The sequence below is a fragment of the Hyaena hyaena genome, unplaced genomic scaffold (assembly GCF_003009895.1).
Source record: "Hyaena hyaena isolate Hyena2069 unplaced genomic scaffold, ASM300989v1 scaffold_316, whole genome shotgun sequence".
Taxonomy (NCBI): Eukaryota; Metazoa; Chordata; class Mammalia; order Carnivora; family Hyaenidae; genus Hyaena; species Hyaena hyaena.
Window position 1 is genome coordinate 585,743 of NW_024080946.1, and position 27,770 is coordinate 613,512.

Genomic DNA, 27,770 nt, shown 5'->3' on the forward strand with positions numbered 1-27,770 from the left:
GAGGGGCCCGGGTGGGAGGAGGCTGCGCGCAGGAGAGCCGCCGGGGCCGTGCAGTGGGGTCCAGAGCGGGGGCGGCCCGGGCTCCCCAGGACCGGCGGTGCCGGAGCGGGAGACAGCAGGCGCGCAGTCCGCTCCGGGCTCGGGTCCCCAAGAACGGAGGAGGCACCGTCAAGGCCCCACCACACGCCGGCTTGTATCAGACGACGGGCTCTGCCCAGCCCGCGACTGCGCCTCGCGAGCCGGCCCGCCGGCCCCTGTACAGGGAGTGGCTGGACTCGGAGCAGACAGACAGACAGACGACAGCACCGTGCAGAAAACACCCGGTTTATTAGGATTAGCTGTGGAGTACATGGTTCCTTTGGGAGTTCTGAACTGATCACGAGTCCCCAGTAACGGTACATGGGTGGGGGTGCGGCTGAGCACAGACGATAACTGGTAAACGGCTTAGAAAATCACGGTGACCCCAACGGGTTGTGTTAGCGATCGGTGAAAAGAAAGAAAAGGTAGCGGGGGCCTTGCCACGGGTGCGGAGCAGAGCGGGCGGGGTTTCGTGGCCTCCTCCAGCGCTCTCACCGCGAGCCCCGTGTCCCCTGGAAGCTGGGGGGCCCGGCACCCCTCCATCCGCCCCCCCTGCAAAGGAGCAGCGCCCGTCTGCCTGCTACAGGTGGCATCACTTCCCGGAAAGACAGTCAGGCATGAAACCCACTTCTGAAGGGGCCGGTGAGACCTCGTTCCGGGGGAACGTGGTGCGTCCGCCACAGCGCGTGGGCCTGGTGTCCCCATGGGTCGTCCCCCTGGCGCTTCTGTATCCGTCGCATCTCCGGGATCCGTCTTCTCACCTGCTGGCGGCCGGGCCGCGTGCAAGTGGCTTCCTTCCCTTCCAAACCCAGCACGGAGCACGGAGGCGTCAACACCGAGCACGAACTCAGTTCAAGACTCACGCAGCCGTCGCACGGCAGGCGGGCACGTGGCCCCGCGCGGGACTCCGGACCCAGCTCCTTTCGGCCCCCACGCCTGCTCATTGTCAGCAGGTGGCGCAGTGTGGCAGTGTCTTCAGCAGACACGCAATGGTGACTGACGCGGAGCTGCCATAGAATCTCGGTTAGAGCTTTCCTACAAATAAACCCACGCGTCCAGAAAGGTCCCCCGGTCAGACCACGAGCCCCACGTGCGGCTGGGGGAGCAGCCCTGGCGGCACACGCTTCCGGGAGGGCGCGGGGACCTGGTGTGACCCGGCCGTCGCAGCTCCGGGCGAGAACTCCAGATCTGGGTGCAGGGGTGTCTTGAGGTTTGGGGGCTCGCGGGGGGGGGGGTCTGCTTTTCCTCAGCTGAGGAGCACACTCACCGGGGGCCCGGCGGGCCCACCTCCCCTCTCAGCGCATTGTCTACATCGTTCTCCTCCGAAGGAAGAGGAGCCAGAGAAGGAAGACTGGGCAACGAAAGCCTCTCTCGTGGGGACATGGGCGCCGCCCGGCCCCCGCCCCCACCGGAGGGGCAGGAGAGCACAGACCTAGGCGACCACGACTTCCAGCTGGGGGCCGGGGTCTGCCCGCGGGTGGGCGCCCCCGGCTCTCGTGGCCACACCGCGGCGTGGTCAGGGCCCCTGGATGGAGAGCAGGGGGGACCCCCCTCTGAGGACGCCCGGATCGAGCCCCAGAAAAACGGGGCGTGGGTGGGGGCGGCACTTCCTGCTGCTGAAGGAAGAGGGCCTGCAGGGGAGCGGCCGCCTCGTCCGGGGCCTGGGGGTGCCGCCCCCACCCGGGGTCGCCTCGTGAGGTAACAGCAGTCCCGTTTGAAAGTGAGAGTACTCGCAGTGGCCGGTGACCCCGTTTATTGCTGGCACTGAGTGAGGGCCCGTGAGAGAGGCCGGGCAGGCCTGCCGGGCCCCCTGCTGGTCGCCGGCGTTCTGCGGTGGCTTCGGGGGCTGCGGCCCTGGGTGGGGCCGCGGAGCTGGGACTCTCTCGTTCTGCCACCAGAGGTAGCTGTGCGGCCAGCCTGGAGGCTCCCAGGGCGGCGCGGGGACGGGGACGGGCTGCGCTCCGGGGCCCCACTTTCCCGGGGTTGCACCTTAGCGCCTTCCTTAACCAGGACCCTCCCGCGTGGGGGCATCGGGCTCCCCGACCTCCAAGCCCCCCTTGGCCCCCCCCCCCATAGTCTCTGCTTTAGAATATACGTTATATATTAGACACTTGATCTTTGAGACACCTGCTCCCTCATAGCGGCAGGGACCGTCAGGCGCGAGGAAAGGTGGCCCCCCAACGCGTGAAGCCCTGGGTGGCGGCCCGGCTCCCCGGCAGGAAGGGGGCGTTTCCTGCCCAAGTCCTCGTTCTGGGCCAAACCTCACCCCGTCCCAAAGCCCAGCTCCAGGCTGACGAGGAGCTGACGCGGGTTGGGGGCGGCTCGAGGAAGTCCTGGGCATCTTCTGGGCCTCAGCGGGGGGGTGGGGGGGCACATGAGACTGCCCGGGGGAGGTGACGCCTGCCACCTCGCCCCTCGGCCAGAGAGAGGCCACCAGGCGAGGCCAGCTGTGGGGGCGTCCTGGGGTGGGGGCCGGGGGGACGGACAGGAGGGGAGTGTCCTCTGATTATTGCAGTCAGGTGTCCTGGGAACCTTGTGGGGGCTGGGGGAGGGGCAGGGCAGAGGCTCGGCTTGGTTTTAAGGAGCTTCGCGCACGTTCTCTCCCCGGGAACCTGCCTGTGGCCCTTCTCTGTTTCTGCATCAAGTGTCTGTCCCTTAAAGTAGATCCAGTAGCAGACAGCCCGACCCATGACAAGGATGTCTTGGTTGAAAGGAAATTTAAACCTTCTCTGGTGTGTGCCCCCCACCCCCGCCCCCTGCAGGCCGCACCTGACAAGCCAGCTTCTGCCCTTCCTCCCGCCACTTCCCCGACCCACCGCCCGTGGGCCCGTCACGCAGCCGGTCGGCTCAGGGCGGGGACCCCTCTCTTGCGGCCGCTGTCCTTTGGGAGACCCACAGGTTAATCTCGTGGAAGACGGAGTTGGTGACTTCGGGAAGCTCTTTGTGGAGAACGTGGTAGGCACCTTCGTAAATCTGCGATTGGGAGAGACGGGAAGTCAGGGCCACAGGAAGGGACAGGGGCAGGCAGGGAGGCGGCGGGCGGGCGGCCGGCGCTCCAGGCCCTCTCCCCCTGCGTCGAGACGCCCTTCTTCGTGCGGTCGTTGTCTTTCGATCAGACGATGCCCCACATAAATGAAAACGCCCCAGCTGTGCTAGCATGACCTCTGCACGCCGGAGATCGGCCTCACCCCTCCCTGGAGCGGCCTGGTCCGGTCGCGCGTTTTTAAAACCATCCACGGGCTGGTGACTCAGGAATTTACATCCCCAGCCAATCCCTGGACTCTACATGGGTGCCCCCGACCGCCTATTTGCCGTTGCCGGGAGGGCTGCTACCAGCCATCTCCAAATTTCTTTTTTCTTTCTTAAACTGTGGTTAAAAAAAAAATAACAATTGGGGCGCCTGGGTGGCTTAGTCGGTTAAGCGTCCGACTTTCGCTCAGGTCATGATCTCGCGGTTCGTGGGTTCGGGCCCCGCGTCGGGCTCTGTGCTGACTGCCAGCTCAGAGCCTGGAGCCTGTTTCAGTCTGTGACTCCCTCTCTCTCTGACCCTCCCCTGCTCACGCTGTCTCTCTCTCTCTCCTAGAAATAAATAAAACATTTAAAAAATTAAAACAACAACAACAACAACAAAATTTACCACCTTGATCTTTTTCGAGTGCACAGCTCAGTAGTGTTAAGCATTTTCACGCGATTGTGCAACAGAGCTCTAGAACTTCATCATCTTGCAAAACCGAAACTCGGGTCCCGTTAAATTCCCTCCTCCCCCCTCCTCCCCCCTCCTCCCCCCCTCCTTCCCCCTCCTCCCCCTGGCAACCGCCATTTGACTTTCTGTTTCTATGGGTTTTGACTACTTGAGATACTTCACACAAGTGGAATCAAACAGTATTTTTTTCTTCCGCGATTGGCTAATTTCACGGAGCACCGAGTCCCCAAGGTTCATCGTGTCATAGCACGGGTCACGATCGCCTTCCTTTCTAGTCATTGGTCTAGACTGCATTTTATTTATCCGCTCACCCTTCGATGGACACCCGGGTTACTTCCCCCGCTTGGCCGTGGCGAATGATGCCTCCCAGAGCACGGGTGGGTGGGCATCTTTCAGAGGCCCTGCTTCCCTGTCTTTTTCCGAGTTTCTAATGGGACCCTCAATGGGCAGCTCGACATGGAATTCTCGATAGGCTGCTTGCACACAGCCCAATCTTTCCAACCTGTGGTCTGTGCGTGCTGCCCCTCATTCTAGAACATTCTTCCACTGTGCGCCTCATCTGAAGCAGGGGCTTCACCCGCCCTCTGCTCGGCCAGACCACCCCTGGCCCCGACCCCCTGCGCCGTCAGATTTCTCGCACAGCTGGCTGGGAGAGTCGCGGACTCTGTTCCCCAGGCCTGGTACACAGCAGGTGCCCCGTAGTGCCTGAACTGAAGACACGGATGGGGCGGGGAGCGAGTAACTGAGTGGCCTTCCTGGTGCCGGGCGTGCCACGCGGGGGACTGCCACGAGCCAGCTTTCCTCTCCCTTTTCTCCTTCTCTCTCTTCACCCTCGTGTGTGCACCTGGTGTTTGGTGTGGGCCAGGGGTGGCTCTCCATGCCTGCGCACGGGGAGCATTTTATGGCTGGCAGGGGGGATGCGGGGTGGAGAGCCGCACCGGCTCTGTCTGAGGACGTGAGTTCAAATCCCGATTCCGCCACTCGGCCGGTGTGGAATCCGTGTGACTTCGCCTGCTCTCCTTATAACCGAGCAGGAAGCGGCCCTGGACGCGCGGGGTGCCCGCACACGGTTGCTCGGTGCTGGGGACCTGGCCAAGGACATGTCTGTTCCTGGACGCACCCGAGGGCTGTGTCTGCCTAGCCAGCCACACAGCACCACCCGCGGGGGCAGCTGCCACTTGACGGGGCCCTAGCAGGTGCTCCTCTGCCCGGGGATCTCCCCGGTTCTGTCAGCAAACAAAACGGGCACCTCTCAACCCCACAGCTACATCTGCCATCTTGGCCACAGCTAGGGGCCCAGGCAGAACCCACGCCCTTGGCCGTTGGCCGTGGCCAAGCTGAAGACAGTCTCTCGGGAGACCCAGGTGTGGCTCTCTTCCGGGATGACTCAGTGTTCTCTGCTTCCTTTCAAGCTCGTCCACGCGAATGGTTAGCTAATGGCCTGTGCACTCTCTTAGAGTTAAGGGGTGCCCGGTATCCCTGGTACTTGTTCCCCGGGGGAGACCAAGGGACACCACCTTCCCCCACCTTGGAGCCGCTGGGGTAGCTGCTCACCTTGAGTGTCTTGTCCTGGCTCTTGGAGGACTCCATTAGCAGGTAGGCCCCTTTGCTGTCACAAAGGCGGTCGGCAGAGCCCTGGAGCAGCAGGAAGGGCAAGGTCAGCTTGGGGAGGGCCCGCTCCACCCGCGTGACCGCGTTGAGCAGCTGGATGCCGAAGCACACCTTCAGCCCCGCGCGGCAGATCAGGGGGTCCGCGTTATAAATGTCGACCTGCAGGAAGGAGAGAGACGGGGTTCCAGTGACGAGTGGGCAGGGGGCCCCCGCCTGGGGCCCAGACCTGTTTCCTGGTGGTCTGCCTCCGGCTCCGGCCTGATTCTAGCTGATCCATGGATGCCAGCCCTTCCGGAAGGCGGACCGCACGGCTGTCGGCGCCCGTCCCCCCCGCCTTGCTGCCCACGGACTGTTCCGAGCCTGTATCTGGATGTGACCAGCATCCCAGCGTTCGCTCTGAAGAGGTCTTGGCGTTGATCCGTGTGGATTTTGTTTTTTCTCCAAGTCCGTCCACCTGGACCTCATGTCTGCTTGGCGGGCGTGGCCGAGGAGCGCCTACGAAGTGCTGGGTGGAGAGGGGCTCCGCCGGAAGGCATGGGGCTGCTGTGAGGGGCCCCGAGGGCACTTGGCCCGGGGCAGGTCTGGGCCGCAGAGGTCCCTCACCACCCTGACAAGCAGCCTGTCGCCACGCCTGCGCCCTCAGAGGCGGGTCCTCCCTCCTCAACCATCAGCCCACCCGGTCTTTGGTGGGGCCTCTGGTAGGATCCCCCTGGCACCCTGGCTCTCCCTACCTCGGGTTAGTCTCTGGCTTGACTCCCTGCCTCTGAGGGGACAGTGGGGTGCCTGGCACTACGGCCCGAGGTGGGGCATCTGCCCCACAGAATCTGGGTAACAGGTTTCTAGAACTCTCTGAGGCCCATACGGGCAGGCGTGAGCCCCCAACACCCCTTCACTCACTTTCCTCATCCTTGCCAGTGAGTTCTTAGCCAGTCGGAGAAGTGCCCTGTGGTGTCAGGACGGGGTGAGGGGGCAGAGAAGCCACGGGCTCGAAGCTTACGGGGCAGAGATGCGTGTGAGGCCACCGGCGGGTCCGCTGAGCTCACTCTGACCCTCCAGGTGTGGGGGCTCTATCTCCTCTTCTTTACCACCCCCTCCAGGGCCTCGGCCAGAATCCTGGATCCGGGCCAAGAAGGGGCAGGCTTGCTGGGTCACCCCTGCCGACCCCGGACTCCTCCACGCGGGGGCTGAGCACGGCTCGGCTGACCGTTTGCGAACAGCCACACAAGGTGGATTAACACTTCCTGCAGCCGAGCTGGCGGGACTCCTGCGGGGCCGGCCATCTGCTGGGGGGGGGGGGGGAGGGGGGGGAAGGGCTGGCGAGGACAGGGCCCGGCAGCGCAGGTCGTTCAGGGTCTGCACGGAGGCCTGTTGGGGGAGCGCCCCGGGGCCCACCAGGGAGCCCTGGGCCCCAAGTCTGTCCTACACAGATGCCAACGGCAGCCGCAGGACCTTGGACCGGACACAGACTTTGTGCTCAGCGTGGGGCCGGCTGTCGCGGGCAGGGTCCCGTTTGGGAAACAGAAATAAGGGTAGCTGACATTTATTCCTGAGCTCTCCTACGTCTGGCACTAAGCGTACAACCCATTCAGGCTTCAGGCCCTTCACGACCGCTGGCTGAGCAACGGCTCCCAGTGCCCCCGTCTGGCAGAGGACGAGGCTGTCATTAGGTACCCAGGTCCGGTTTTCCCCAGAGAACCCTGGGTGCTCAGTGTGCAGCGCTACCGCCCGGAAGGACTACATTTCCCAGCCTCCCTTGCAGCGGTGTGGTCACATGACTAGGTTCTGGCCAATAGGGAGTGAGCAGCTGTTCAGGGTGCCCTTTCTGGTGGGGGAAAGGCTTATGCTACCGTTGACCCTCCCGTACAGACACAGGGACGAGGGCTGCCCCGGGACCCTGTGGCCCAGAGAAGTCCCCGCGCAGGGAAACAAGACCCTCCTGCTAAACCCCCGTTGCTGTGGGCGCGGCGGGCGGGCTGGCGGCCCGGGCGAACGGCTCTGCGTGCCGCGCTGCAGGGCCCTGGCGGTGCCCTTACGGGACCAGGCCCGAGCCCGTCAGGCACCTGCGTCCTGAGGTGGCCGGACACTTGGCTGACCCGGATCGCCCGGGCACGCGAGGGCCCTCGAGGCGTCCGCTCCCGGGTTTAATTGCTCTGACAATCTGAGTGGCTTCCTGCTCGTGGCGATCGGCTTCCTTTTCCCACGCCGTGATCACGTAGGCCCTGTTTACACAATGGTCTATTACGGGCCTAGGGAAGGACACACAGACGAGCTGGGGAAAGGGCAGGCCGTGGTATAAACTGTGGCCGGGGTGGGGGGGCGGGGGGCGGAGGGAACCGGGACCAGGAGGGAAGAGGAGGGCTGAGGCTCAGAGGGCCCGGCCCTCCCTCCCCCAGGTAACCATCTGGCCCAATCACGGCAGCCTCGGCTTTCTGACAGCGCAAGGTCTACATTGGCCCAGTGTCCTCTTTTGGGGGTGGGGTGTGTCCCGTCATCCCCAGGAAGGAGTGGACAGGGTCCGAGCCGGAGCACAGGTCTGCAGAACTAGCCCAGGCAAAACCGGACGGCCCCAACAGATGACTTACTGGATGATCCCATTTCCACGACAGTCTTGAAATGACAAAGTGAGAGAACGTACTAGCGGCTGTTGGGGCTTGGGAGGGGGGAGGGGAGGGGAGGGGTAGGGAAGCGAGGTGGAGGGATTCTGGGGCTCGACGGCATCCATGTCGGCATCCTGGTTGAGAGAGTGTCCTACAAACTGGCAAGCTGTCAGCACTGCAGAAAACTGAGTCAGGGTACAGGCGGTCCCGCCCGTATTATTTGTCACAAGTATGTGTGAACCACAATTATCTCCAGATGATTAAAACACATACTACCTAATTAAAACCACATACTACCTCTCACGCCCAGCTCCCTCTGTTTTTTGGACCACAGCTGGTCCCACCATAGAGGACAGTGTCTTCTGGGGACATGTCAGCCAGAGGCTGTGGATCTGAGTCCGAGGGACTGAAGTTTTGCTCCAGAGGACTGATTTCTGGGGACACCTCCCTCGCTGAGACCTGAAGTCCTTTTTCTTGGTTGGGGTAGTCTACTGACCACTGTAAGGAAGACCGGAGGAGTGAGGGCCACCCAGCCCTGCGATCTGGGCGAGGCTCTTCTCTCCTAGAGCCGGCTTGCCCATCTGTGAAATGGGCTGATAGTGGAAGCGCCTCGGGAAATGTGACATGATACAGCCACACACCCAAGCCCAGGGTAGAGTCCGCAGTGGCACTGTTGATGTGCGGGTGGCATCCGAGTCTGAGACTGGGAAGCAAGGGGGGACGAGCCCCAGACACCCTGACCCACAAGATCTCGGGTGAGGCCCTTCTCCTTCCTGGGCTTCAGTTTCCCCCCAGAGGGGAACCTCGAAAGTTCCTTTTGGTTATACGTTTCATACTCTGTGAATATCTCCTGGCCTCTCGTGTGTGTTTTACGATCCTCGAGTACGTAGCTGTTTTCCGAGGCTCTCAGTGCTGTCAGGGAGGTTGAACTTGACAGCCAAGAACGGGCCAACTCGGGCTTCTGGCTTCTGCACCAGGTCTCTCTGTGGGAAGGAGCTTGGCCCCAAAGCACAGTAAATATAGCTGCAATCCACAGCTGGGGGTTTTCTTAAGCCTTTGGTTGGGTAAAATCTAGGCCCCACCTCTCTAGTCAAAGCTCTTGGCCTATCTTTTAAAAACCTGTTTGGTGATGGAATGCAAAATTCCATTTTTAATTAGAATGCCATTAAAAATAACTAAGAAACTGAGCCTTAACTCTGTGCCAGGTGCTATGTTAAGGGCTTTATTTAGATTTGCTCACTGGCCCTTCTCAGAAACCTTCTGTGGGGACTGGTATTACACCGTTCCATCCGTGAGGAGCCTGAAGCTCAGAGAGGCTACGTGACGCACCCAAAGTGACCCAGCAATTAAGGGGCAGAGGTGGGATCAGAGCGTAGGCAGCTGGGCCCCACGTTAGCAGCCTGCACCACTCACCAGGCTATGCTACCTGCCTAGAGAAGTGACAGTGAAGGTGGGTCCCGGGCTCTCAGACGGCCAAGAGCTGTGGAGGTGGCCCCTCCAGGAAAGAAAGGGGTGGGTCCCTGGGAGCCCCAGAAACATCTGGGCCTGACGGATAATGAAGTGATCCTTCACAGGCTGCCAAAGGGCGTGGCGGCGCCCCCTGGGCACCCACACACAGGTGCTGTTCCACGTGACACCGTCTCCCACCTCGCAGAGAAATACAGCCCAGCTTCCCCTCGGGTGCCTACAGATGCAGCTCACGGGGCTGTGTTCTCATGGATGCCAGGTTCATGCAATATCCTAAAGGCAACTGAGAATTCACCACGGACATCGGCCTGAATGTGAACTGCGCGCCGAAAGCGGGCTTGCCCGGCACCCTCAGTGGGAGCTCCGGCGCACCCTCTCCCGCTGCACCTCGGCTCACCATGCAGGGGCACACGGCTCCCAGAGAACCCGCTTCCTGCCAGCTTCAGGGCCAAGTATGGACCCCTGCGAGGCTGCGTGCGACGGGCTCTGGCCCCTGCCCTGCTCCCCCCGCCGATGCGCCCCCTCCCCCATCCCCAGTACCGCTGAGCCACGTCCAGCTGTCCCCGGAGCCTGGCTGTCCGTAGAGTCTGTCCGCATTCAGCTCAGCTCAGCTGCCCCTCGCTCCGGGAAGCCACCCCCCCCCCAAGCCTGGGGGCTCCGTGAGCCGTCACTGCTCCTGTCCCTCCTCCGTGTGCCCATGTCCTGTACCTAGAGACATGTCCAGTTCCCAGAATCCCCTTCTCATGCCCCTCTCCCTGTCTGCTGGCGAACCCCGGTCCCCTCTTCAGGGCCAGTTCAGGTTTCCTCCACGGACAGGTGCCCAGGCACTTTGGGGAAGCTGGAGCTTCTCTCCTCCCGTATCTTTAACACGTCGTTAGCTGATGCGATAACAACGTCATGTGGCGTCTACACCGCAGGAGGCTGCAGCCTGGCTCCCCAAGGGGCCTGAGGATCAGTGACACCGTGTGGTTTCCAAGGTCATGACCCGGGATCTGGGTCCGGACTCAGCCCCTGATGCGGGAAAGCCTGTGCTCTTTCTGCCAAGCCCGCTACCTGCCTCTTTGCCCTCGGCCGGACCACCCTTCTGCCCCGTGACCGTGACCCCAGAAGTCAGGGCGGCTGCCGGGTATTCCCAGCTTCTGGCTCCGGGTCCGGCCCGAGGGAGGGGTCCTGTGACCCTGCTGGCTGGCTGTCCCGCCCGCAGGGTGCCACCGTGGGGGAAGGATACAGGGCCTCCCCCGCCCGCCGCCCGCAGCAAGCCCTGCTGGCCTGGAGGCCCGAGGCACTGCGGTGGCGGCTGGAAGACGTGCCCAGCCTTGGCAGCTGAAATTCTCGAGCCAGATAAGGACCATCAGAAATAAGGCCTCTGTAGTTCCGTTCTGGGTATAAAGGGGATTAACGAGGATTAGCCTACATGTATGAGTTACCGCCTAACTGAGAGCAGGCAAATGACTGAACTTCCTTTCCCAAGAGCGGCTTTTCCTATTAAAGCGTGTGGACTCCTAGACATTCTGGTCTCTGCCTTTGTTGAGCTGTGAGCTGAGCACGTGGGCATAATGGCAAAAACCCAGCACACGGCCCTGGGCTTCCTTCTGGAAGGCTGCTGCCTGAACTGTGGGCCCGAACCCAGATACAGCCTCTGAGTGGTCACCAAAAGAAGGGAAAAGCAGGGGCGCCTGGGTGGCTTAGTCGGTTAAGCGTCCGACTTTCGCTTAGGTCATGATCTCGCGGTTTGTGGGTTCGAGCCCCGCGTCGGGCTCTGTGCTGACTGCCAGCTCAGAACCTGGAGCCTGTTTCAGTCTGTGACACTCCCTCTCTCTCTGACCCTCCCCTGCTCACGCTGTCTCTCTCTCTCTCCTAGAAATAAATAAAAATATTTAAAAAAAAAAAAAAAAAAAAAAGAAGGGAAAAGCAGCCACTGTATCATCCACCCAGCCACACTGGCCACCGCCACCTCTTCTCAGGCCCGGGGGCTGAATAAACGGCAAGAGAAACCGGAAAGGGCCACAGGGGCCTCACGGGACCACGTCCACAGCGGCGGGTCCCGAACAGCGAGATCACGTTACCGCGAGTCTTAGCAAGTCGGTGGCAACTAAGGACATCAAAGTGCAGATTAGACAGAGAATGAAGCTGGGGAGTTACTGACACTTTGCCAAAGCGCAACGATGGCCTGGGGTCACGTGCGAGTGTCCTCATCTGGGTTCCTTCCTCTTGGGCAACACACGCCGAGATACGCAGGAGTTTAGGGTCCTGGTGCCTGAAACTAACTTTTGAAGGGTTCAGCAAAGACAACGTACCCACTTCGCTACACTAGATCGGGCAGCGATTTCTTGAACATGACCCCAGACGCACAGGCAGTGTAAGAAAACAGTAGGTAATCGGACTGCATCAAGACGAAAGCCTCTGCGCGTCAGAGAACACCACCAACGTAGTAGCAAGGCACCCACGGGTGGGAGAGGGTACTTGCAAATCATATGCTGATAACGGGTTAGCACCCAGTACAGACTAAGACCTCCTCCAGTGCAACACCAACGCAACACAGAACGTCTGACTGAAAAATGGAAAAAGTATGTGAATGGACCCTAGTCCAGGGAAGAGACACAAACAGCCCAGTGCTCGATATCACTGATCGTTAGAGAAACGCAAACCCCTTGCGGGTGGAAAGTACCAGAAGCAGGCTCTTGAAGGGATGCTTGCACACGCATGTTCACAGCAGCGTTATTTACAGCGGCCAAGACACGGAAACAACCTGAGTGTCCGCTGGCGGATGAACGGATTAACAAAAGCTGGTGCATCTGTGCCCTGGAATATTACCCGGGCTTCTGGAGGAAGGACGTTCTCACACAGGCTGCACCACGATGAGCCTCGAGGACGCTGCTCCGTGAACCGAGCTGGTCACAGAAGGACACACGCTGTGTGATTGCGTCCAGTTCGTGGCGACAGAAAGTAGGGAGGGGGGCACCGGGGGCCGGAGGCGTGGGGGCAGAGCGGGTTTCCGTCTGGGAGGATGGGCGGGCGCGGCCGCTTCATGCCGCTGAAACATGCACTTGACATGGTGAAGGGGTAAGTTGTATCTTCTGTGTACATGACTACAATAAGCGTGAAGAGACTTAAACCACAGCCACGTGCTATTGTCACACACAAGCACGGATGAAAAAAGTGTGGCGGAACATCTCCAGCTTGGTGAATCGCGGGGAAGGGTCCGTGGGAGCGCGGCGAACTCCCACGTCCGTGAATCCGTAGGTTTGAAGTTCTCCATAATTGAAATTGGAGGGGAAGGCTCCTTTCCCCGCAATCCCAGGCTTCAGCTTCCTTATTTGGCTTCCCTTTGCCAGTAGGAGACAAACGTCCCCTGCGTAGGCTTAGGCTCAGCCTTGGCAAGTCGGCTGCATCCGATCCTCGGGTAAACGGGGGCCCAAATCCTAGCTCCCCGGTGGCTTCGAGGTGACGGACGGTGCCTTTGAGCGCGCTTGGCCCAGGGGACGTTCCCACGTGAACCGGCCGAGCAGGTGGCTTCTTTCTTCCTGACGACGCGACGCTGCAGGGCAGGGAGAGCCCGTCAAGGTCTCCGCTCTGTCTGTCTGGCAGCTCCGACCACCCCTGACTGTCCGGAGACTCACTGGCTTCAGGGACCTGCCTCTGTGTGCTTCTCCCAGAGCCGGCGTGAGGAGGGCCTCGAGCAGGAAACGTGCGAGGGGCCGGGGGAGGGGGGGGGGGGGGAACAGATCAGTGGACCCCTCGTGGGCAGGGCACAGACCAAGGGAGTCACATCCCCGTGCTCCGTGCTGGCCGCCCCCCGTAAATAGACAGACATTCTCATGGCCTGTTTGTTTGTTTTAATTTATTTCTGAGAGAGAGGGTGCGGGGGAGGGGCAGAGAGAGAGGGAGACACAGAATCTGAAACAGGCTCCAGGCCCTGAGCTGTCAGCACAGAGCCCAACGCGGGGCTCGAACCTACGAACCGTGAGATCATGACCTGAGCCGAAGTCGGACGCTTAACCGACTGACGGAGCCCCCCAGGCGCCCCTGTTTGTTTTTTTAAGTCACTGGTAAATTCTTAGCTGCTTCCAATAGACAAGTCGTCTGCGGGGAATGTAGGTGAGGAAAGGTGGAGGCACAGAACACAACGGGCTGACCGCGCCGGGCACGCTGGAGGGTTAATAACTGGTGCTCGGAGTGGATTTCTGCGGGAGGCTGTGTCCTGGGGACAGAGTGGGAGGCTCGGGCCATCTTGAGCCGTGGTTGCAATTAGTCAAAAGCCTCAGTGACGGCCGAGCTCTCCAAGGCCTGGCGGCAGGGCCGCGGGCAGACACGGCCTCCCTGCCATCAGGGGTGGGAAGCGGGGGAAAGAAGAGACGGGGGCGGGGGGGTGCTCATCCTCAACGCTGGGTGCCCGGAAGTGCCGGCTGGGGGTCCGGCGCGGCGCCCACCCGGAGAAAAGAGGGAAGAGAGCGGGCCCCTCCCCGCGGCTCTCTGGGCGCCTGGACCGCACCATATGGCCCTAGCGGCATGAGCACGACTCGCCAGGTTGTGCTCCGAGGGCGGCCGCACACTTAGAACAGGGACTGGGTTCAGGAGACACGTCGCCTCTGCGTACAAACGGCGGACGCCCCGCGTTGAGGGCAGGCTCGGAATTGCAGCCGCCTCTTTCTCCCAGTCCCCGCCGGCCGAAGGATGGTGCCCAGAGAAAGCGGCGTGTTCTGTTTGTGTGCGGCTGGGGCGGGGGGGGCGGGGGGGGGAGGGCATCGGGGCCATCGGGGGTGAGGCAGCCTCCGCTCCTCCCCTCTTGCCCCGGAGCCCTGGGCCCAAGAACTATTTAGAACATTCAAGGCTCCTCAGAGTGGGAGGGATTCACCACATTCTGCGGAGCTCAGGGCCGGGGGCGGAATGATGAATAAGTCTGCCAGTCCTCCCCCCTCCCCCCCACCCCCGGGCTCTGACCAGGGACGCTAACTGTGTCGGCAAACCTCAAAGATGCCTGAGTGGCAACCCTTTTCTCAGGAATGTGTGGCCAAGGGCGCTTGGCTCAGAGTAGAGAGATCTGGGCTCGGGCCCTTACTTCTTGGCTGCGTGTCCTTGGGTAAGTGACTTGCCCTCTCTGGGCCCAAGCTTCCACAGATGCGAATACCGGTGAGAAGACTGACTTCCCGGAGGTGTGGCAACGACAGTCCTCACGGCCCTCAGCCTGCCGGCTCCCCGGAGACAGACTTGCACGTCTTCCCAGAGCCCTGCTCTTTAGTAAGCTCGTTAGGCCATCGCGTCTGTTCTTTCTGGGGCTTTTAGGGCCGCAGGGTTCCATGGGAAATACCTGAGCCTGAGACACCCAGATGTTAGAGAGCCAGGGAGGGGCCTTTCCTGAGCACATTCTCCCCCTGGGCGTTGCTATTTTTAAGGCTCAGCAGAGAGCCCGGAGTGGGGACGGCCTTCTGCGCGAGGGGTGGGAGCGCTCGCTCCTCGTTTCCATCCCACCCGGAGCCCAGCCTTCCCCTTCCTCGGAAGGTTCTCGCACTTCTACAGTCACCTGGTTTGCCTGAGCGGGCAGGATGAGAAACGAGGGGTGCGGGCCCCGTGTTCGCCCCAGACTCCCGGCTTCTGTTAAGGCCTCCTTAACTGGTGGAATTTTCCAGTATTTCGAAAACGAGATAGAAGCTCGGAAATGTGCCACTTTTAAACAAAGAGGGTTCGGAATCACTTCACGATCTTCCTTTTCTGCCCAAGCACCTTCAGGTGGTGAGAGAAACAGTTTGGATTTGCACCTGGGTGTTTCGGCTCAAGGACGGCAAAGGAGCGTCCCCCCCTCCGTCTCTCATTGTACCAGCTCCGCGGAGGCAAGGCTAATTGGCTTTGCTGGAGACTGCACGTGCACGCCAGGGCCATTACTGGGGACGCCTGCTGGTGGAGGCGTCCTGTCCCCTCCCAGAGCGAGCCCTGCACACAGCGCGTGGCCCCCGCCGCGGGCTGTGGGGACCCGGCAATGGAAAACAGGAAAGAGAGCTCAGTGACTGCAAACAGCAGCTGGAAAGAAGGGGCTTCCGAATCAGACGGGCTCAGCTCTGGCCCCGGTGGGGTGCGCCACTCCGGACAACGTGAGCCCCGACTTAACCCCCGAGCCTCAGCGTCCTCATCTGTGAAATGGGGTTCACGTCGATCTCATGCGCACACGTCAGGATCGGATCAAACAGCGTGAGTTTGACCTCGGCGTTTCTGGGTCCTAACGTGGGGCCTTCTGTCTGTACAGATTGGCCTTCTGAACTGAAATGTTCTTTTCTTTCCTCAAGTACTCTTTGATCCTGGTGGGTCAAACTCAGCCCCCAGGTGTGGCTTTGAGAAGCACAGAGCGTTTTAAAAGTGAAGACTAAAAATTTCAACGGGGTGTGGATGGCTTGGGTGGATGGGATCCCCGTGGCCCCTGACAGCCCCCCCCCCACTGCCACCACCTAGGGTCTCTCGCTGGGGTCATTCATCAACAGGTGGCCCTCAGGGACCCGGGAGCCAGTCTCCTGATCAAGGTTTCTCCTTCCCATTGAGCTGTGCCCTCTGAGTGGCCGAGAGGACCAGGTCTCATTTTATAATGAAGCTGGAGTCTGGGTGCTTGGGTCTCACGGAAACCCATTTTCCGGGGCCCTCGGGGAACCAATGAGCCCATGACTTCAAATTCCTAAGGCAAGAGGGGAAACTGAGGCAGAAGAGTGGCAAAAACGGTTTGCGGAATCCTGAAGATGATTCCAGTATCTTCCAGATACCCAGGGTTGCCTGCCGTCCCCGGGCCACCAGCCCACGCAGGTCCTCGCGCCCACAGACAGACCAGGCTGGGGACCACTCCCACCTAAGCTCTCAGGCCAGCCCCTCCGGGGCGTGGGCCCAGGCCCTCCCCTCGACCCACCGAGTCTCAGTCTGCTCCCGTGCGACACGGGGCCGCCGGGCGGCTGGAAGGGCAGGCGCGGCGGCCTGGCACGCAGCACCAGGGCTCAGCGGGAAGCAGGGTGCCAGGCGCCGACTCCAGCTCCCTGGGAAGGGCGGGCTTGCCGCGTGGCGCCTTAACGGCCAACGCCGATCTCTGCGGTTGTGGACTCTGCCCTCAGGCCCAGCGTCTCAGGCACATGAGTTGGCCTTGACCTTTTGTCCCCGCTGACCTTGGTGCCCGGTCCCGGAGGTGGTGACCTCAACCCGATGGCACAGCCCCCAGCTCCTCTCCCCCAAGGCCACCGTGCCGTTTCCTCCTGGGCTTCTTTCCGCCGCTTCTGCTTTTGCAAAGAGCAGCGCAGCAATGCCCGGGGCGCGGGGACCGTTCCGGCCAGGGCGGTGGCCCCCACGAGAAGGGGGATCTGACCTCAGTTTACCCCCTGCCGCTCACCCGCTGCCCTCTGTGTGGTGGCTGCCCTCCCTTCAAGCCAGGACTCTGCCGGCCCGGCGGCCTCTCCCAGGAACCCTCTTCCTCAGACACCCCCGCCCCCCAGCCCCTGCACTGGCTCTCACTTCCCAACACACGGACGTATGACTCTTAGCCTGGCCTGAGTCCAATCTGCTATCACCGTCCCAACTGGACCCCCTGAACCTGCCCTTCTCTATGCTGAGCCCGTGGACTGGGGTGGGGTTGATGACCCCCCTTTCCTGGACAGTCAGCCAGTGAGAATCAGCCCTGAGGCGGTCGCTGGCTCTCCAACAGCCTGTCCCTCTGCTGCGGTGGTCACGTCTGCCTCCACGTGGGGAAAGCCTGCCTCGGAACGAAGCCACACCAGCGGATATGAGAGCAGGGGAGACCCAGTCGGTGAACGAGACTTCTGAGCCCCTGGATCCAGCCATGCCTGAAGCCTTCAGTTCCAGTCACCAATAAATGCCCCCTTTTGCCTGAATCACTTTGCTTTAGGTTTCCGTCACTTGTGGCCACAGGAGCTCTGGCTGATCCACACAACTTCATCTGGTTTGCTCCTTACGCTCCGGGCACGGCTCAGGCATCACAGCCTCCCGTCCCTTCCCATCCAGTCCTGATGTGTCCCCATCACGGAGGGCCTCAGTGACGGGGGCGGGGGGCAGAGAGACAGATCTAGAATTCAGCTTTCCGCCCCGGGGGCTGCTGCCTTCAGCCCCTCACCAGCCTCAGGTGCCCCCCGACCCAGGTTTTCAGAAACACGCTCACCTCCGTCTTATTCCGAGAGAGCACGTTGGAGTCGATCGGGCCCAGGGACAAGTTTGGCAGGACAAGGTTGAGAACCTTCGCGGCAAAGACCTAGCGGGGAAGGAAACAAGGGGAGTGAGTTGTGGGATCCAGGCCCAGCTCTGCCCACGGGACAGTTTACGATAAATTAAGGAACGTGACGCCCAAGCTGAACACGGGCCAGGCTCGCCTCCCAGGGCTCAGCACCCCAGGGCCCCCCCGGCTCTGACTCAGCAGCCTCTAGTCAGTCTGGCTCGGATCCGCCGTGGGTGGGCCGGGCGGGAGGTGGGCCGCCGCGGCTGATGGCGGGAACGCCGCGTCTATTTTTCACCTGCTCAGGGTCCTGTGTGGTCCCCCCCCTCCCGCAGTCATCCATCGGCTGCGATTCTGAATTCTCCACAGGGGCCGCCTAGCCGAGTTCTTCGGCACAAGTCCCTTCTCTGGGAACCCCAATAATCCACAGCAGGAGCAAAATCACCCAGATCACCCGTGAAGCAGGGGAGCTCAGGAGGCCCCGGAGGAAAGTGCTCTCTCTGATCAGAAAGAATCTGGTGCTTGCCTTGGTTTCTCTCGGAGGGAGAGAGAAGTCGCTAGCAGCCTGATCAGGAGATGCGCGGCCGAGGGAAGGAGACCTGATGTGACCCCTGGCTGCGTGGCCCTGTGCCCTTGGGCGTGAGATCCGAACATCACGGAGCTTCCGTTTCCTTATGTCAGTGGCGCTCGCCCAGAGGGCCACTGTGTGCGAAAGCACCAGGCACACAGTGGGCGCCTAACCCATGCTCCTTGAGCCTGACCCTGGTGCGGGCACCACCCCCTCCCCACCCCTTCTCTCCTGCAGGATCTGGTGTTTCCGGGCGGGGCGTGAGCTCCATCTCACACGTCTCCGCGGGGGGGCCCTTCTCACTTCCGCGCTGTGCGCAGATGCTCAGGGTGGAGGGGGCCCCTCTCACAAGCGAGCTGTGAAACGCTGAAATTAGAACGGCAGGGAAGGGGGCGAGCAGAGGACGCTCGCTCTGGGTCGAAGGCGCACATCACGGAGCTAAGAGGTGAGGCCCCTGTGCCCTCAGCGAGGGCGAGGGCACAACACCCACCGAGCAACGATCTCTGGCGTGTCGCCCACAGCGCCCGGGGCCCCGTCTTTCAATCCTGACACGGACGCCATGAGGCCGGGGTTCATCCTCATTTAACAGACAAGGGGGCAGGCTCGGCACTACCCCCCGTGGTCAGCTGGGGGGGTGGGTCTGGGCCAGACCAGTCTTCCCTTTCCTGCCTCTGCCCGTCGTGATCCCCTCTCTCTGTCTGTATGAAGGTAACTGGTGGGCCTAACCTCACCTGTGGATGGTCCCAAACAGCACCCACTGAGACAACCTGTGTCCACAGTGGCTGCGCTCTGCACACCCCGAACACTCAGAACCACAGAGTGTCCTGTGGGGGCGCCTGGGCGGCTCTGTCGGTTGTGCGTCCGACTGCGGCTCAGGTCACGATCTCACAGCTCCTGAGTTCGAGCCCTGCATCGGGCTCTGCGCTGACGGCTCAGGGCCTGGAGCTGCTTGGGATTCTCTCTTCCCCACCCCCGACCCGGCTCTCTGCCCTCCCCCTCCCCCACTCACGCTCTCCATCTCAAAATAAAGAAAAACTTTACAAAGAAGGATTAAAGCATCCTATGCCTCCGGCTGTACAAGCAGGACATAACCTCACACGACGACTGTCTATCAGACGCCAGGGGTCAGGCAGAGAAGAAACAAGGCTCTGCTCCTGAAGCAGCACAGGGGCGCGAAGCTGCTCTGAGGTCGCACCGTCAGGTCTCCGAGCTTCAGGCAAGGACGCAGCTCCCTGCCTCTAAGGCTCAGCAAACCGCATGCTGTCAGCTCACCGCCACCAATGTGCCAGGCCCCGGGCTGACGTGTGACAGTCTCGTGTAGAAATATAAGGACACCCAACTGGGGGCGCTGTGTAAGGGCCTGGACTCAGCCGCACAGTCTGCAGCCTCAGGGGACGGACATGAGCCGCTGAGCGGGGTCGAGAGGTAAGGTGGGGTTGGGGTCAGCTCCACGGACGGGCACGGGACTGGGAGGGCTTGGACGGAGCTCGGGGGGCTCTGAGGAAGGCCAGAGTTTGGGCGTTTCCAATCGCGGACCTGATGTCAGAACTCCGGCACCTGGCTCCTCCGGGAATCTAAATTCAGGACTTGGGATCTGAGCTTTCAGAGCTTAAACACGTGTGTAAATGCACAGAAAACGCAGCAGATACGAGTGACTCACGCGCAGGGAGGTGGGGGGCCGTGTTCGCTGGGCTCCGAGGTACCGGAAGGCGCATCTGCTGGGACTTAGGCCCTCCAGCAGCAGCAGCCCGACGTCACGAGGGGCAAACTCAACATGCCTCCCAGAGTCTGCAGGGCTGGCGCCTGGACATTTGCTGCAGCCCCCTGAATGGACATGATGGCTAACAGCCGACCTGCGCCACCGCCGCCGCACCTAGGACTCGCGGACTCGCTGGGCCTGGGGCCTGTCCCCTCTGGCCCAGGCTTCTCGAGGACACCGCTGTTTGCCTGCCGTGTGGCTTCCTGCCTGTTCCCAGATTAGATGGCCCGTGGCCAGGGAAAGGGGCAGGGGCGCAGCAGCTGGGCGCCCAGCCCGCAGCCGAAGTGAAGGAGAGAGACCGCGCCGCGTCCTAAGCCCGCCACCAGATTCCTCGTTTGCCGGCAGTTTAGGCTTTGCTGCCTGTCACCCGATTCTGCGTGGCCCTGGGCACACAGGAGCCAGCCCTTCATGAAGATAAACACTTACCTTCATCTTTGAATCTATGCTCCTGCCACTGGTGCCTTTTTTTTTTAAGTTTATGTATTTATTTTGGGGGGGGAGAGGGGGAAAGAGAGGGTGGGGGAGGAGCAGAGAGGGAGGGAGTGGACCCCAAGCGGGCTCTAGCCCAGTGCAGGGCTCCATCTCTTGACCATGAGACATGACTTGAGCCGAAATTGAGAGTCAGACGCTCGACCGGCTGAGCCACCCAGGCGCCCCAACGACTGGTGCCTCTTAAACGGGACCATTTCTACTCCCACATGCCGAGGTCCTGCTTTCCAGCACAAGATGCCAACAGCTGAGGCCCGAAGAGACTCAGAAAAGCCAGTGCTGTGGTCGAACCATCCTTGCTTTGGGGTCACAGGCTAAGGACAGAGGGGCCAGAAGGGCTCCATCTACCTCAGGAGAGGAAGCTAAACCGAAGGAAGGAAGGAAGGAGGAAATGAAAGAGTTATGGGCTGATCGGCGGGCCGTCGCCCCCCCCCCATCCGAGGACAATAAGCCAAGCGCTAGCTGCCCAAGGCCTCATCCCGGAGGAGACTGGCCTGGGCTCCACTGCTGCCCCTCTGAGGGTGCCACTGCTGTGGGCTCGGGATGGGCGAATGCGCCTAGGGGAGCAGCGACACAGCCCCGGGGCTGGAGTGTCGCGGAAGGTGCTGGAATGTCGCGGAGGTGCAGGAGTCAGCGCAACAGGAACGGGGGGCTCAGTCACAAACCCCGCTGAGGGGCAGACGCCTCCAGGAGCGCGGGGCACAGACACGGCAGCCCTTTCTCTGTCCGGCCTGCTTGCGACTTGATGCTCAGCCCTGCAGGCCGTTACCCCAAGACCAGAGGGTCTGAGCGGGTAGAGAGCGCTAAGGCCTGGGCGTGGGTGGACCCCAGGGAGAGTCCGCGGAGAGGCCTGGGCCAGATGCGCGGCTCACGGTTCTGGCTCGGGACGGGACGGGAGGCTGGGCTTCGGGGTCCCCGAGGCTGGCGGACCCTTCTGTGCCTTCCATTGCACTGGCGCACTGGTAGCGGGCGTGGCGCCCGCCTCGGGCCCGTCCCTTCCTGGTTTTCCATGGCCTCCCTGCTCCCCGTGAGGCCCTCAGACCAGCAGCCCCTGAGGACGCTGGCCTGTCGGATCAGGGGCTGCGTCTTTACAGGCCCCCAGAGCTTTCTCGTGCGCCCTGAAGGTGAGGGGGCAGCAGCCGCTATGTCCCAGGCCCCCGCCTCAGAGATGCTGATTGAATTAGCCTGAGGTGGGGCCCCGGCACGTGTGTGTGTGTGTGTGTGTGTGTGTGTGTGTGTGTGTGTGGTAAGGCTCCCTGGGTGACTCCAGCAAGCAGCTGGAGTCCAGAAAGCGTTCTCGATTCTCATCCTGTCCCAGTTAGGACGGGGGGTGGGGGGCACATGGCCGTCCCTGGAGTCCATGCCAGAGGGAGCCGTGACGAAAGGCTGACAGATGTTCGGACGGCCCTGACCCTCAGCTCTTTTTCGAAAGCTGCAGGGTGACTTCCAAACCACATTTCTAACAAGAGGAGACTGGGTAGAGGCGAATCTTTTGATGACGAGCATATGGTTTAAAAAAGAATAAAAGAATCAGGTGCTTTAGCCTCTTTCCCACAAAAAAACCCAGAGAAGCGTTCGGGGGCAGGGAGCTTTGAACAGTTGCAAATGTTATTCCCTTCCCCCGCTGTTCTTTTAGGGATGTTTCATCAGCCTCATGGCTACCGGGGGGAGGGAGGGGGAGGGGCAGAAAGAAGTCGTAAGCAGGGGCAGAGGGTTGATTGTCGAGACGCAGGAAGCCAGGAGGGCCGAGCAGGGGGTATGAGGTAAAGAACGGTCACCGGGTAAGGACAGAGTTGGGGTGGAAAGAGCCGGAGAGCCCCCACACCCCGAGGATCAATTTTGTTCAGGCTGCTGCGGTCCCACCGTGAGCCAGGCCTCCACTGTCAGCGGGGAGAGCCCGCCACCTGCTTCCGGGGGTGGGCAGAGGTGGGGGTGCGGCTCACCCAGAAGGAGGTTGGGATCGAAGAGAATCCCAGTCGCGTTGCCATTTCGGCCAGGCTCTTCGGATGATCCTGTGGGAGTGCAGAGAGGGCCTCAGATCCGACTCGGGGCGGGGAGGGCGGCTGCAGGCGGCCTCTCTTGGGGTGGGACCCCCATCTCGTCCCCTGCAGGTTAAGTCAGGTCTTACCGCCGTAGAGCCCCCCGCGGTGCCGACTCAGCAGGGACCCCAAGTCTGGTCACCGGAGAATAACTGGGGTGGGGGGTGACCTACAGAGAACGGGCACAAAGTCGCCAGACCCCAGCCCCGGAAAAGGGAGACTGGAAGCCGGGCAAAGTTGGATTCGAACTCTGGTTCTGAACCAGCAAGAAAGTCTATGGTCCTCAGTTTCTCCGTTTCTCGAATGGGGACCATGAAGCGAGCTCTACGGGCTGCCGTGGAGGTTACACAAAGCCTGGTCCCCACGGAGCTCGTGTCTGAGTGCCCGCTGGCTTCTGGCCCCAGGAAAGACTCAGCAAGGACTGGCTGGGGCCTGAGGAGAGAGCCCTGCCGACGCCATTCGGAGTGAAGACTTCGGGGACAGGATGTGAGCCACAGGCGTCACCGTCACGGCCAGAGCCCCGCGTCCATGCACCCGCACAGAAAGGGACGGCTCCCCCAGAAGTGAGGTGCCCCTCCTGACGCGCCGGGGACCAGAGCGCGTCGAGGGTCCTTGACACGCCCTTGGGGCGCTCCTGGGTTAAGTGCCGTGTCCATCACTTTAAATACCAGTGATTTGCACAAACGCCGTTATTGATCCGAAAGGTTTTAATGGGTCCCTCAGATCATTTTTCAGCTTCCGTCAGTGAGAGACTTGACAGGAGGGAGCGAACCGCCAGCGCTATCTTCTCGAGTGGCCCCAGCACGCTGACCTGGGCCAAAGGGGGCCCGAATCCAGGCCTCTGTGAGGGGGACGTCTGTGCCGGGGTCGGCCCACAGCTTCTCGGGGGAGGGAGTGCACCGCCAGGCCCGCCAACCCTAGACAGCGTGCCGTGCCTTTTCTGGAAGCCGCGCTGGGGAGGACGGAGCGCCTGCTGGCTGCGGAATGCCCGTGCCTGCCGCGTAGCAGGGGTCCCGGAGGCGTGTGGGGAGGGGTGACTCGTTCCTTGAATGCCGAGTGCTTAGAAGTCTGAGCCCCGACTCCGACAGCACCCGTAGGAGAGGGGTAACGACTCCCCGAGGTGCGTCGCAGCTGCCCCATTCATGCCACGGTTGACGCCCTGGCCGCCGGGTTAACGGTAACTCTGTTCGAAAGAGCAGCGATTTCCCAGGCTCCCGCCCGATCGCCCTCCACCCCGGTCCCTCCGCTGCCCCAAGGCCTTCTGGAGGCTAGCGACTGACAACAGATGAGAACTGGGCTCCAGGCAAGGGAAGCGGACCTTAGACATGTTTCGGGGTGAAAGGAGCACCCTACCTGGCCGCTGGCCTGAGCTGGGGCACAGGCCGACCTTGAGCAAGACAATCGGCCTCATTTCCTCGTCTGTAAACTGGGAATGGGTTTCTCTCCTTGCTGGGCGGTGACAGAAGGGAAACGAGACAATGCATGTCGTGCACGGGGTGCAGGGTTCACGGCAGCTCTTCTCTCTACTTGGCCAGGTGCCCTGGCTGATGGGGAGTGGAAGCATCTGGAAGCACAGGACTGGCCCTTGCATCCCTGACCCTGGACCCCGGGAACAGCCGCCAGGCAGGAGGCAGAGATCGTTTACAGGATGGCCCTCCTGGCGGGCGGAGCCCCTGCCCCGACCCAGGGCAAGGCCAGGGGGTTTTCAGGTGCCCCGGCTCCTCTGTGATCTGCACCCCCCATTCCTGCCGGCTACCCCAGGGCAAGCCACGTGAGGACATCCGGCTCCGGCTCACACGCCCACCAGCTGGGCAGCCAGGCCCCTCTCCGTACGCGGGCATGACTCCAGCCCGATCACCCCCAGGGCGCGGGGCATGAACCGGTCTCCTAAGTCTCATGGTCTCCTTCAGGGACACTGGATGTTGTTCCAGATTCCTCCCACTGTCACTTCCCATCCGCAGCCACATTCTACACACAGAGTTTGGGGCCAGAAGCCTCTGTCCTCGTCGCCTGCTCTCCAGGCTAAATATAGCCCAGCATGTTGAAGAGGGAACACAGAGGTAGGAGCCAGATGTGTGCAGGGGCGGGGGGGTGGGTCTGGTGCTCTGACAGTCCGGGGGGGCCGTCGTCTCAGACGCCTCATGCCGCCCGCTTCGATGCGTTCGCGAATCTCCAGCGGGAGTTTGTGGCCATCACGTCAACCTGAAAGAGTCCCCGGGCTGGGCTCTGGGAGACGCGGCTGGAGGCCAGGACTCCGCCCTGGGAAGGCCCGCTCCTCGGCCTCAGCTTCCTCAGGTGGGGGTGGCGTCTGGGAGCCTGTCCACCTCTGAGGCCTGTTAGCACCCACAGCCCTCACCCAAGCCGGCACCTGTCCCCAGCGATTCCTGTCACCTGACGGGGAAGGAGCCACACAGCCACTGCTAAGTAAAACTACCGCGTTAAAGCCAAACCCACAGAAGCGAAGAAGCAAACCACAAGAACAGAGCCATCAGAAAGCACAGAGCGGTGCATTCTCATCCGTGCGAAACGCAGGCGCGAATGGAGTGTGCGCTTGGGGAGACAGACGGACCCATCGTGCGGGGAGGCTGCTTGCTGTACATCCTCATCGTCCGAAGTTAGAAGCGTACGAATGTACTATTCTGGCAACGTTTAAATTTTAAACAGAGATTCCCAGAGACTGTCGGACAAGACTGGCCGTGTGCGGGGCAATCGAGTCGTCTGGGGGCGGGCGGGCAGGCAAATGAATCACAGACCCTGTCAGTCCAAATTGCCCAGACCCAGGCGCAGCAACAGATTTCACGGCGGGGACCATGCGTCCTCCGGTCTGGGGGCAGCAGGAAATCTGATTTGTCTTGGTTAATAAGAGGAGACCAGCAGCCCCCGGGGAGGCCGGCCTCTGATCTGACAAGGTGATCTATTAGCACAGGGCGCAGAGAGGTCACGCTGGAGCCCAGTCCACACGTTCCACCTCCGCCAGTGACCCGAGAGGAAGCCCCGCGGCCCACCCACCCCCGGGCTGCGACCGCGACCCGATGTGCGCTGCCTCCGGGCATGTCTCTAAGGGTTCGCGTCCACCTATTTTCTCCTGTGGGGACTTCCCAGCCGGAGAAGGGACAGCCCTGGATTCCAATCAGTCACGCAAGCTGCGACCCCGCGGGCCCCCGCGCCCTGCCCGAGCTCTGTGTTCCCTCCCGTTCCCAGAACAAGGTGGCGACCTCTACCCGGGGCCTTGGGGTGTGGACAGCACAGCACCCGTGTGACACTCGCCGAACTGAGCGCATCTTCCTGGGTCAGAGCACAAGGGTCCCGGTCTCGCTTCTCCTGCTTGGACGAGGACCCTCGAGTGGTTTGTCCCCAGTGGCAGCCGTGCCTCTTGCCGAAGTGACCGCGAGGCGGCCTGTCTGCGCATTCCTTCCCTGTGGTTCTGTGAACACCTTCGTTTCCTTCCACGCCAGGGTGGCCGCCGTCCCCACTGCTGTCCTCACACAGCACTGAAATTCGCTCCTGGGAGTTGATGTCACGATGTCGCTGGTGATTTCCTTACAACGAGGAAAATTCTGTTCGTCGGCAAATGGGGTAAATCCTTGTTCTCTGGGTAAAGTAGCAGACAGCTGTGCTCAGCCCGTCCCCATTTCAGATCAGTGACATCTTTCTGCATCGAACCGAGAGCCCGTACACGGGACCTACCCGACCCATCTCTGGCTGTGGGCTGTGGGCTGGAGGAAACACTTTGGAGACCTTTTTACAATGTTTCATTCCCCGTACCGGTGCCCCCCGGTTTGGGTCCTCAGGAAAACACGTCAGAGCTCAGGCGATTATTTAAATGGCCCTGCTGTCACTTGAAGCTGGGGCCGGGGAAAGTCAGGTAAGCTATGGCTCACGGCTGCCCCGTCCCCGGTGGCCTCGTGACCCCTGACCTCTCCCTTCAAGCCCTTTGAGAGTCCCGACAACTGGCTCAGGAGGCAGCAGCCCCTCTGGGCGCTGGCGTGAGATGACCCTTCCCTTGAGACCCACAGGGTTGGGACTCTCCCTCTCACTCAGTTCTCAGTTCTTCTCTCTCTTAAACCCCAAGCCTAAAGAATGGGTCCATAACATTCCCAGCCCAAACATTCCCAGGACAACAAGCAGTCCTGTTGAGGCCATGGCTTCATCTCCTTTCTCAGGGAGAGAGAGCACCTGTTCTACTTCGAGGAGGTACAGTTGACCCTCGAACGATGCGAGGGCTAGGCCGCCGCACCCTCTGTCCAGTCGAAAATCGCATATAACTTTGACTCACCCCAAACTTAACTACTGTTGACTGGGGGCCTCACCAATAATATAAACAGTTGACTAACACGTATCTTGTATGTATTACATGCCGTATTCTTACAGTAAAGTGAGCTAGAGAGATAACGTTGGTAAGAGAATCATAAGGAAGGTGAAATGTATTTACAGTACGGTACTATGTTTATGGAAAACAAATCTGTGTATACGTGGGCCCACGTAGGTCATTCCTGTCGTTCAAGGGTCACCTGTATTTATTTGTTAGCTCACAGCCCCAGAATGCAAGAGCACGTACGTGTGTGCTGCTGCCTAACAGTATGACCAGAAACACAAAGTGATGGATGAAGCAGAGCGACGGATCATTAGAGTCAGAGGGAGAAGTGCTCTGGGCTGGAGCACAGCCACAGTGAGTGGGCCTCTGTGTCGCAATTACAAATTGCCTGCAAGTCCACTCGCTGTGTGCTTTCCATTGAAGTTGGCAAGGATTCAGTGAAAATCAGCTCGAGCCCTTGCACCTGACTTGTTAACAAAGGTTATTTTGCTGGATTCGTAACACGTGTGTCACCTTTTCTCTTTTTAACTTTCACCAAGAGCACAGGCACAAACAGGAAAGCAGTTTTCTAATTTTGTCCTCTAGGAAAAACAAAACCACACCCGACTGTAGAAAATCTAGAATCGCAGGGGCCACACCGTCTGATCCGTGTCCCCACCTTCACCCACTGGTGTGTGACGCCCAAGAATGGACTCCAGTCCATTCCCCCAGACTGTAGCTCATCAGCGGATGCTCGGGTCCCAGGGAGGGCGGCACTTGCACGGACCTGGGAGCCCCTTTACCTTGAAAGTTGTTGCAGACTCGGGACTGGCAAGAACCAAAGGCGAAATGAGGACCATGCCGGAGAAGAGGGCTGGCCTCTCCGCGGCCGTGAGGATGGCGATGGCTCCTCCCTGCAACGAGAAACGCACGGGAAGCTTGCTTTCACCAGCGCCCACATCCCTCATGAGCACCAT

General features: G+C 61.1%; 1 protein-coding gene across 1 annotated transcript; it reads right to left on the reverse strand.

Moving 5' to 3' along the window:
• Positions 1 to 308: 308 nt before the first annotated feature.
• On the reverse strand, positions 309 to 27,770 carry MGLL (monoglyceride lipase). The gene is made up of 5 exons (XM_039248640.1): positions 27,597 to 27,770; positions 22,404 to 22,472; positions 17,594 to 17,683; positions 5,336 to 5,551; positions 309 to 3,051 (listed from the first exon to the last, which is right to left on the reverse strand). The coding sequence occupies exons 1-5, from the start codon at positions 27,768 to 27,770 to the stop codon at positions 2,926 to 2,928; spliced, it is 675 nt and encodes a 224-aa protein (XP_039104571.1). The 3' UTR covers positions 309 to 2,925.

Excerpts from the sequence above, each read along its gene's own strand:
- MGLL (XM_039248640.1), bottom strand. The coding sequence starts at position 27,770 with ATGGTGCTCATGAGGGATGTGGGCGCTGGTGAAAGCAAGCTTCCCGTG. Across the intron at positions 22,473-27,596 it reads AGTCTGCAACAACTTTCAAG|GATCATCCGAAGAGCCTGGC; the intron begins GTAAAGGGGCTC and ends GCACTCCCACAG. Across the intron at positions 3,052-5,335 it reads GCCAGGACAAGACACTCAAG|ATTTACGAAGGTGCCTACCA; the intron begins GTGAGCAGCTAC and ends TCCCAATCGCAG.